The 11998-nt window shown below is 33.8% G+C and overlaps 1 protein-coding gene across 5 annotated transcripts in view; it reads left to right on the plus strand.

Moving 5' to 3' along the window:
• LOC137629705 (axotactin-like) overlaps positions 1 to 11998 on the plus strand; it is a 98379-nt gene that overhangs the window by 83695 nt on the left and 2686 nt on the right. For all 5 annotated transcript variants that reach the window (XM_068361265.1, XM_068361266.1, XM_068361267.1 and 2 more), the window contains one exon: positions 7278 to 7952. In XM_068361265.1, coding sequence (XP_068217366.1) covers positions 7278 to 7952 — 675 coding nt within the window. The remainder of the gene's footprint in view (positions 1 to 7277; positions 7953 to 11998) is intronic.

Raw genomic sequence — 11998 nt, forward strand, 5'->3', positions numbered from 1 at the left:
CTGAAAGTGAGCCAAACCTGGAAGCTCTTAGTAGATCCATAGATATAAGCCTTGTTCCAGGGGTCGATGAGCTGCTGGGCAGTGATTGTAACAGTGCAAGTCTTTCTGAATGTAGTGATAGCTCCTTCGAGCTCTTGTATTTCGAAGGATTAGCTGAAAGTACTAGACTGTCCTTTGAAGGGCTAGGGCCAGACCAGAGTGAAGACCCTGTGCTGGATTGTACCGTTGAAGGTGAATCTATTGCGGATAAAGTTAGTTCTTTAGGTGAAGAAGGTAATCAAAGTGCTGACGACCATAAGCCTTCATCTGTTTAGTTTGTCTTCCTCTTTCAGTAGGCTTTTAATGCTGAGAAATTCTGTAGCGAAAGATATTGAAGTTTATGAGAATTGTTCGCGCTTGACGTTACATAGTTATAAGTTCACTACCGGTAAATCTTTAGAAAAACTGTCTGGGTGGAAAGTAAAGATATTATCTAATTGCCTTTTCATAAATATCAAGCAGAGAACAGGTATAGATATAATGATGATTAAGTTACATATTTTTGCATAGCGAAATGAATATCTGTATCTAAAGCTTGATTAGTAATTTTTTGAGGCAGATGCTTGTATATAGTTCAAATACAAATTGATTACTTATCAAAACATTTTATTTTCTCTTTGTAGAATATTTTTAAGTAAGTCCTAATCATAGTCATGTTCAACAGAGATACCAATAATTTTTGTCTACCATTAATTAGCATTAGTAAATAGCCAAAGTAAAAGCTTTAATTACATAAATGTAATTTATCATTTATATCCAGCAAACGGGACAGAACTAAACAAAGTTAATACAAGAAGTGATTCTATTAAAGGAAAGTAGAATAGTGATAGGTTTGAGTTAGGTTCGCTTTACACAGTTGGATCGATACGCGGTTTTGTCTGCGCCTCACATGCTGACCGCTCGGTAGAATTTCCGAGCGGCAGTGATTATCTAGCCGCGTGCACTGCCCAGCCGAGCAGTTCCAGTGTAGCGGATTATAGAAACCACGATTAATAAAATATACTCTATTAATCCTGTTAGAAACTACGAGGCTGCTCGGAGAAAATCCTCGCATGTTAAGATATACCTCCTGACGAGTGGAAATATTTCCGTACGGAAAAAAATCCGCGCGACTAGTTGATCAATGCTTCATAAATGCCAATTATCGATAGTACCAAAAGAATTAAAATTAGTATAACGATCTCAGTAATATTTCCTTGATTTAAAATGAGGTAAATTACAATTTATTATGTGTTCAATTTCAATCCTGAATAATCTAGATATATAAGCTCAAAGTAGCTGACATCGTAATATTAGATTATTTCTTAAATGATGGCTACCTCACTTGTTGAAAAGAAATATATCATTCGTGGGACCATTTTGAGAGAGAGAGAGAGAGAGAGAGAGAGAGAGAGAGAGAGAGAGAGAGAGAGAGAGAGAGAGAGAGAGAGAGAGAGAGAGAGAGAGGGAGAGAGAGCCTTCATGACTTTTTTGGTGTTGCTAGCAAGGCTAGCAAACCACAATTAATGCTGATAATATGTTGTCCCCAACAGTTGTAATGCCAAAAAAATCCTCATGGTGATAACTAATTAAAAACCATTGTTATAAAACGTAACATTTCTTTGAATTTGAGAATTTATTTATAACTTAAAAACTGAAATACCTTGTAAAGGTCTAATTCCATTGATTAACTTTAATTCGTAATATGACGTAGTTTAATCAGTCTTCAAAAATATGGTGTAATTATTTTTTAAAATTCAACATATTTTCTCTGATCTCACTCAAGTGATGTGTATGTATACTTTTTAAAAGTATTTCTGCACATATGTATGCGTATGTATTGTATATCATTTCTTCGCTATAAGTGACACTATGTATGGAATACACTTGTCATATTCACAAATTCTAATGATTATAGTAGACACAATAACGTCTTAGCTAGTTTTATTTCTTAGAAAACAGTTTTATTTCTTAAAAATTTGATTACATTTCCCGTTAAAAGCATTGAAGGGATTATGGTGGCCTATTAGAGAAGCCTCTGTGCCGCAATCTTCGAGTCGGGAGTTCGAACTCCACTCAAGTCCTAAAGTTTTTAATAGCATCTGCAACTTTACTGTCCCTGTGGGATAGAGTCGGGGGATGGGTTTGGGTGCATCTAGAAGTCTACCCGTTAAGGCATCAGTAGCCATTGCCTGGATCTAGCTGGTACTAGTTTGGGTGAATAGGGAGTTTGGACGTTGATCCTATGTATGAATAGTCAGTCTCTAGGATACTGTTTTGTCCTTTGCCTTTGCCGCTCATGAGGGGCCTTTAAAACGATTTACCCCGAATTAGATTATAGAATTCTCCTTCCCTTACTGGATTTGTTTTGGTTCCACCAAAGAAGCTTATTAGTGGTTTAATTGGTTAAAAACAACCCTTTCTCTTGTAATCATCGTTGGTTCAAATCAAAAGGAGACTTTCTTCCAGTTTTGCCTTTCGGATTTCAAGGCTTTCAGGGGAAAGTTTTTCATACGAAATATTAAAGAAAAAAAAACTCAATAAAGATAAGATATTATTGTGGCTATTATGATTCATACTAATTTATGTAATAAATCTTGATTAAAATATGATTCACACAACTACTTCTTAAATTTTTTTCTATTATTACTCACATTAGTTTATGTAATAAATCTTGATCAGAATATGATTTCACAGATCCATAGTTATTTTTTTTTAAATCTTGTTCCCCCAACGTTTCTCGTTATCAAATAACAAATGATTTGAAATTCAACCGATCTATTGTGGATACATTACCTGTCAATGACTCACTGTAACTCTTCATGTAATTGATTAAAAATAAATTGATTTAAGAAAACTCTAATGTTTGAATATCCCCTAAAATTACATAACAAAAAGTTTTTCAGGATCTATTAGCAATAAGTGCTATACCTAAAAGACGTTTACAATATGTTTCTCAGTTTCATTGATATTTCCTTAGTGAAGTAATTAATAGATACTTGTATTTAATAGATCGTTATTCTATAGTGATTGGAAAGTTACAGTGCTTCATTTATACATTAACTTCCGGCTGCAATCATAACCACTACTAGTCCATTTACAAGTAGTCCTCTCTCTCTCTCTCTCTCTCTCTCTCTCTCTCTCTCTCTCTCTCTCTCTCTCTCTCTCTCTCTCTCTCTCTCTCTCTCTCTCTCTCTTAAAATTGAATAACAGCTAGACAAGCTCGAGAGAATAATATATCAAATAATTAGACCTTTAATATATAAGTTACAGTAATCAAAACACTACGTAAAGAAAACTCTCTCTTAAAAAGAAACTTATGCTTTTAATAGCTTTATTATTCATAAATGCGTAATATTGAACTTGGTAGAAGGAATCTGTATCATTCCTAAGGTTGTTGTGGCCTGATTGGTCTCTGCCTGGTGTTTGCCAAACGGGGGTTCGAGTCCTGCTCAGACTCATTTGTGCCATTAGTGTCGGCAACCTTACCATCCTTGTGAGCTAAGGTTGGGGGGTTTCTGGGAGCCTATAGGTCTATCTGCTGAGTCATCAGCAGCCACTGCCTGGCCCTTCCTGGTCCTAGCTTGGGTGGAGTGGAGGCTTGGGCGCTGATCATATAACATATGGTCAGTCTCTAGGGCATTGTCCTGATTGCTAGGGCAATGTTACTGTCTCTTGCCTCTGCCATTCATGAGCGACCTTTAAACCTTAAACAAGTAAGTAACAACACATCTAGACAACATCTGTACTGAGGCTACTTCATTTCGTACTTGAAGAGAACAAATAACTGAAACTAGTTGTGCATGATCTGCATATTACATCAATTTCTAGTCGACAGTGAAGATTGAAATCTACCGCGGGATTGCAACTCTCACTTGTGGTACTTGGTGGCATATCAAAATGGCCTCATCCCAGCAAGAGTTCACGAGTTCTTGGTCAACCTGACGGTATAATGTAGATTCACTAACAGATACTAACAATATTTCCCTAAAGTTATTTTCTAGGAAAGTTTTTAATGAAAGTATACACAGTACATAGCCTCAATTTCAAAAGCTCTTAAGTTTTTCCTCTGTAGAATTGCGTTTAGCTTAGCCGAAGACTGTGCCAAATCCCATTCGAGCAGGTTAGAACTCACATTCAATATCGAGTTTGTCTTTGACAAAAAGGTTTACTTTGTTATAGGTAGCTCATAAGTGCAAGGGACTGTGACAATGCCCTAGTATAATTGTGTCCTAAAGACTGACCTTATATAAATGTGATTAGCACCAAAACCCCTTTCCATCCAGCTAAAACCAAGAAGGGCTAGGCAATGGCTGCTGATGATTCAACAAGCAGACTATAGGCTAAACCAATTCCCTCCTCCTCAGCTCAAATGGTAAGGTTGCAGACATCACAAGACACCATCAACCTTTGTTTATCATTCTAAATGAAATAGTTCAGAATTTCTGATTCACAAGAGAGAGAGAGAGAGAGAGAGAGAGAGAGAGAGAGAGAGAGAGAGAGAGAGAGAGAGAGAGATTCCTTTACCTTTGCTATGTATTTGTTTGTGTATTTCATTCATTTTCGTTTCGTGTATTCTTGCCCTAAACACACACCCCTAACAATTAAATCTTTTGTTATAATTTTGTTACGCATTGTTACCTTTTTATGGGGGCTGATGTTATAAGAGTAATCTTAATAAAAAACATAATTATTGGTAACCTTTTCCACCGCTTCTTAGAGGATGGTGACGTGGATGGAGTGTATGGGAATACGAAAGAAAATGTGGCAAAGAGAGAAACCCGAAGTTTGGAGGTAGAGTAGTAAACAGCCAATTATCAACCAAGTCATTTTGCTTTAAAATAGTGTAATGTACCTATACTTTACTCGGCAACATTATTCACATTCTAGAAAGAGATGGAATTAATTATCTTTTTATAATTTATTATGATTGATAATTTTGAGTAACTAGCGTTACACATTAGTGGTCATTATCATCAATGTCATATGAATGTTTATTTTAATCAGACTGGCTATAGAATGCGCAATGCAAAATTAAACAGTATTATATCCAATTTTATAGTTTCTATAAACATAGAAATTACGTATAATACCCATAAATTAAGAAAATAATCTAAAATAAATCTCGACACAGTATATTATTGAAGCAAACGATTTCGGTTTTGATTTTTGATATTCAATGTCTTTGACCTCTGCGAAATAGTATTAAATCTTTAGGTCATTCATTTGCAGAAGATTAGACTGAATCGGTGATTTAGCACAACATATACATAAGACAACGTAGATTTATCAAGATTAGACAATATATAAGCATATTTCTAACTGCGAAATGACATTGAGTTAATTTAAAACATTTATATTTGGGATCACTACACTTCTATGTATGTCTTGAAGTAGGACGAAATTATAAATAAACTGGATATATTTCTAATTTGATATGTAGATCAAAGTAAATATATATTAAAGTGTAGAAATCATGAAAGCTGACACGTGATGAACATAAAATGTATTATAGCCACGAAAGGAAAAATGAAAAGACTTGATTGGAGTTAGTACTGTCATCCACCCAGGACATTGATAATGTCCTGAGTGGATGAAAGTACTAACTCCAATCAAGTCTTTTCGTTTTTCCTTTCGTGGCTATAATACATATATTAAAGTAGATAGACGAATAACGGAAAATTACCATAACAGAGTGTAAATAGTCATACAAGATAAGTTTGTTAATCTTGAGATAACTGAAAATCTTTATGATTAAATTAGAACAAGTGATAAACCGTATCTCAAAAGTCCTGAGTCCGTATATTTATTGATATTGTTATTGTCATCTCGACCTTGAAGAACGTATGAATAAGGATTTTTTGGCTGAAGGAAAATGAGAGTGTACATTAATTTATAAGGGAGAGAGGTAAAGGATAAGACAAAATGTTTTATATGGATAGAGAAGATTGCTGGCAGACCTACATTTTTGCTGAAATATCGGAAATGCGAATTTTAGTCAATCTGTTCTGGAAGTGTTTTTGCCATGGTTATTATGATAGACAGAAAGCGGGTATATATATATATATATATATATATATATATATATATATATATATATATATATATATATACATATATATACACACACTGTATATGTACATATATATATACTGTATATATATATATGTATATATATATATATATATATATATATATATATATATATATATATATATATATATACATTGCATATGTATATATATACACTGCATATATATATATATATATATATATATATATATATATATATATATATATATATATATATATATATATATATATATATATATATATGTGTGTGTGTGTGTGTGTGTTTAAGGATAGTTAATTCAATATGAATAACGTAATTACTCTTAGTCTGGAACGCCTTTATTTATCATGAATGTCGTATAATAGATAAGCAGAATCCTTATAACACAAAAACTAAAAATCTCTATCTAATAAAGATTTGCTGCTTGTAATAAATGAAAATAAAAAACCATATTTACGTTGATGTATGTGTGAATCTATATGTGGATATGTATGTGTACGTAAACATTGCAATAAACGTCATGAACTTAACTTCATGATTCACTTTGCCAAGAATCAAGAGGGTAAAAATTTATTAAGTGGGAGAGTAAATATCATATGACCTGTATATGTATGTGTATTATTTCTGTGAGTGTCTTGGCCATAGCTCATATTATATGTACAGTAGCCTATATGTACGTGCATACCTCTGTTATTGTCTTGTCCGTAGATATGTTGCACGAGAAATATAATATAGGCCTACATTAGGGTTAAAAACTAACTCAAAAGTTCAATATATCAGAGTGATTTTAGTATCTGTGTTTGCCTGTTTCTTTTATAACAAGTTAACTAATATAAGTTTCTAGTTCACTAAAATCAACAATTATTGAGAATCATATTTATCTGAAGACATCAATGAATGAATAATTACGTCTGTGTCTATTCTATGACGAGACAGATGTTTGCTTTTATGGATTCTACCATTTTACGTTTTCAATTTTCACGCTGTTATGAATTCTATCATTTCACGTTTTCAATTTTCACGCTGTTATGAATTCTATCATTTCAAGCTTTCAATTTTCATGCTTTTATGAATTCTACCATTTCACGTTTTCAATTTTCATGCTTTTATGAATTCTACCATTTCACGTTTTCAAGCTTTTATGAATTCTACCATTTCACATTTTCAATTTTCATGTCCCCTTCAGGCACCTGACGTCAGCAATGAAGTAGCAACGGCACCTACAGAACCTGCCACTGATGGCACAGGAGACGAATCAGATCCTGAACCTGTACTGAAGAAGTATGCTCCACTGTCCTCTGCTGAAGACGATGCTGTAGTTCAGCCTGAGCAGCCAAAACCAGATGTAGACCTAGTGTCTGGTGACTCGGAACCGGAGAGTGCTGATTCAAAACAGCTGAAAGATAACGATTCCAGTACTGTTACAGATACTAGTGATATGAAATCGGAGGAAGACAGTAAGGTGGATATCGATTTCAGCTCGGTTCCGGTGATAAAGATAGAGAGAAGTATAAGCGAGGCGGATGTTATCGTAGACGACGACGACGGTGGTGACATCGTAGAGAAAGGAGAAACTGAAAAAACAGCTGAGACAGGTGCTGCTCCGGGGACAGAGGACGCAGGAGAAACAGGTGCCGCTTCGGAGACAGAGGACGCAGGAGAAAAAGGTGCCGCTCCGGGGACAGAGGACGCAGAGGCAAAAGTAGAACCCGAGGAATCCGCGTCGAAGACTGAGATCGAACAAGCGGATGATGCTACACCGTCCGCAAAGGAAAAGAAAGAAGAAGAATCTGGAGACGACGGCTTTATCGAATATCGAGACGATACCGTCAATGTGCAGGACGCCCAGAGGATGTCAAAGGTATTACCCACCCATCCACCTGTAGATAAGGATCCCGTGAGTGTAGATACCGGTATTACTGTAGACGAAACTACAGAAGACCCTCAGGGAGATGTAGAGCAAAAGAGCGGAGGGCAGCGCGTAGATTTGCAGAGATATTACTTGACTAAAAAACCGTCTGTTCCACCGGCTTTGCCGCCAAAAGGGAGGAAAAGTTAAGGACTTAACATGGGTTGATAACTTTTGTGAGGAAAATGTAATTACTTTATTATTAACAAGGGATTATTCAAACAATCATCTGGTTCATAGTATTCAAAATGGCATTACTAACTATTCGTTACTAACCCGGGCTTCTTCCTTTTTTTATAATAATTATCTTAAAATTACGAAAATTGTTTCTTCTAATTATCATTCAGGATTTTCCGTGGAATATTTGAACGAGTATCTAAGGATTCAATAATATATATTTAACTTGAATTACTTAAAATTATCCAATGAAAGGAAAGTTGGTCACATATAGAGTAAATAACATATCCAAATGTCTAAACTAATTTCGCTATACGGCCCAAAAATTTAAGCTCTCAAAGCAAGAGGTCTTGAAGACGTGAAATCATTGCTATATCAACTGTTAGATGTTCAAACATAGATCTTAAGGATAATTGATAAACTATTAACTGACCATACGACTTAATGGTCTTTAACAGATGCAAAAAATTAAATTATATACTGACCCCCCAAAAATACTCCCATTTGCTTTGAAATTTTCTTAAAATTCTTTGTGTTTGAAAATATCTGTTACGTTTTTTGCTATGATTTTTTTTCCTGAATTCCTAAAGTGTCTTAAAAAATTTGTTAGATTTTTTGCTCTGAAATATTTTTCTTCGAATTTCTATTGTAGCTAAAAAAAATCTGTTAGTGTTTTTTTTTCTCTGATTTTTTTTTTTTCAAATTCCTAGTGTGCCTTTAAAAATCTGTTACGGATTTTGCTCCGAAATATTTTGATCGAATTCTTAGTGTGTCTTCAAAAACTCTCTTAGGTTTTTTGCTCTGAAATATTTTGATCGAATTCCTAGTGTGTCTTCAAAAATCACTTAGGTTTTATGCTCTGAAATATTTTGATCGAATTCCTAGTGTGTCTTCAAAACTCTCTTACGTTTTTTTGCTCTGAAATATTTTGATCGAATTCCTAATGTCTTCAAAACCCCCTTACATTTTTTGCTCTGAAATATTTTGATCGAATTCCTAGTGTGTCTTCAAAACTCTCTTAGGTTTTTTGCTCTGAAATATTTTGATCGAATTCCTAGTGTGTCTTCAAAACTCTCTTAGGTTTTTTGCTCTGAAATATTTTGATCGAATTCCTAGTGTCTTCAAAACCCCCTTACATTTTTTGCTCTGAAATATTTTGATCGAATTCCTAGTGTGTCTTCAAAACTCTCTTAGGTTTTTTGCTCTGAAATATTTTGATCGAATTCCTAGTGTCTTCAAAACCCCCTTACATTTTTTGCTCTGAAATATTTTGATCGAATTCCTAGTGTGTCTTCAAAACTCTCTTACGTTTTTTTGCTCTGAAATATTTTGATCGAATTCCTAGTGTCTTCAAAACCCCCTTACATTTTTTGCTCTGAAATATTTTGATTGAATTCCTAGTGTCTTCAAAACCCCCTTACATTTTTTGCTCTGAAATATTTTGATCGAATTCCTAGCGTGTCTTCAAAAATCACTTAGGTTTTTTGCTCTGAAATATTTTGATCGAATTCCTAGTGTGTCTTCAAAAATCACTTAGGGTTTTTGCTCTGAAATATTTTGATCGAATTCCTAGCGTGTCTTCAAAAATCTCTTAGTTTTTTTGCTATGATGTCTTTTTCAAATTTCTATTGTATTTCCCAATATCTGTTACGTTCCTTGCTTCTTTTTCTGTACATAAACCACTTAAACACACCTAATGCATTATATGTTGGTATACATCCATGATGACAGAAATAAATCTAAAGAACAGACAATAATTGTTTTTATCATTTAATCCGTCATTCCTTTTCCCATTCAATTAATATAAATGAGAAAAATAGTTTAAAGATGATGGATGTCAATGCCTATTTCCAGTTCAGTTTAATGAATTGATAAACATCTAATTAAAATGAATAAAAAAAAAAAAACTCCTAATATTATTGTCTGTTAATTTCGACCAATTTCCAAATTTCATTAAATTACTATAATGTAATTTTGGTAGAATATGTCTGATGTCAATACAACACGTACAGTTGGACGCACGAATTCCTGTCACACCTCGCTCTGAGGAAACATACCCTACCACACCCTTACTGCGCTGCGAGTAACCAAACAAATGGTGTAGAGAGATATGGCAGAGGTGGTGGGTGGGGCTTAAATGCAGGAACTCGTCGTGCAGTTAGGGAGTTACACGGCGCACCTCCTCAGAGCGAGATGTACCAAATATTCATGCGTCCAATTGTACATCTTTACATTAATGCAATTAGTTTTTAGGGCACATGGAGTTGATATCAAGGAGATAATACATCCTTATGTATACATTTATCAGTATCGAACGCATACATGATGCATGAAATAGCATGTATACATAATTTTGTGAAGTTTGTGTTACAATTGAGCAAATGAACACGATACATAATGATGTTGATATTTTATGGATTTGAGTATTTGATCTTGTCTGATACATATGTAAGCCTTGAACTAATGAGATACATGCTATCCAGAATAATGTGGTCAATGTGAGAAACATTTCTTTGCATGTGATGTGTACGCTTCATGTCCAGAACAAACATAAATATTCATGGATTTAGTTAAACTTCGTAAATTTATATATATATATATATATATATGTATATATATATATATATATATATATATATATATATATATATATATGTATATATATATATGTATATATATATATATATATATATAAATATATATTAGAGCATTATATAAGACGGAATTATTCTGTTAGATTCTTTTCAGTTTTGAAAAACAAAATACTGTGATCTTCCCATTGGAATCATTTCCAAACAATGCTGAGGTCATCTATTTATAAACTACAATGAATCATTCTTATAAATATAAAAAATGAAAATAGGATGTAAAGAATAAGTAATTGTAAAATATTAATTTAAAGCTTTTTCAATTAGCAATCTATATGATACAGAATGAGGGATTTTAAGAAATACTAAGTGTAAAATTTCAGAATTTTCAATGTTCATAGAATCTAATTTGCAGTTATTAGAAAGCACATTAACTATAGTCAATTTTTTTTTCGTGAGGCATATTTGCACCGACTCGCAGGGGTGCCTTTTTAGCTCGGAAAAGTTTCCTGATCGCTGATTAGTTGGACAAGATAATTCTAACCAATCAGCGATCAGGAAACTTTTCCGATCTAAAAGGGCACCACTGCGAGTCGGTGCAAATATGACTCGCTAAAAGAAATGGACTATAGTCTTACTTCCATTACGTAATTTTTACGTATATATTTTCCATAAATTCAAGAATACCTTATATATACCTTTCAAAATAGTAATTCAATTGAATTAGAATTACGGATTTGGGTTATAGTCGTTGGGTCCATGAGGCTATTCATCACCTAAGTGCGTATAGGGAAAAACTCTAAGACTTAAACTGTGAGACCAAAGTAAGAAGTGATTATTAAATGCTAAGCTACAACCCTAGTTGAAAAACAGGATGCTATAAGCCCAGGGGCCCCAACAGGGAAAATAGCTCAGTGAGGAAAGGAAACAAGGAAAAATAGCAAGTGGTAAAAGAAAAGGAAGAAATGAAATAAAATAGAAGTAATATAAAGCAAGTGAAATTAGGGTTTAAAGGAATGCTTCGTAGATCCTTAATTACCTCCGCCAACGAAGTTGGAAGGAGGTTATGTTTTCGCTCCTGTTTGTGTGTGTTTGTTTGTGAACAGTTTCTTCTTCTTATATAATTCCACAAAGAAACCGTTCACTGGTAATAACCTGTTCTTGTTGGAATGGAGTTAATAGAACATTTGAAGTTTTCCTTGGATAAGGAAGAATAATAATACAAATCTAGAG

This window comes from Palaemon carinicauda, chromosome 37 (assembly GCF_036898095.1).
Source record: "Palaemon carinicauda isolate YSFRI2023 chromosome 37, ASM3689809v2, whole genome shotgun sequence".
Classification (NCBI taxonomy): Eukaryota; Metazoa; Arthropoda; class Malacostraca; order Decapoda; family Palaemonidae; genus Palaemon; species Palaemon carinicauda.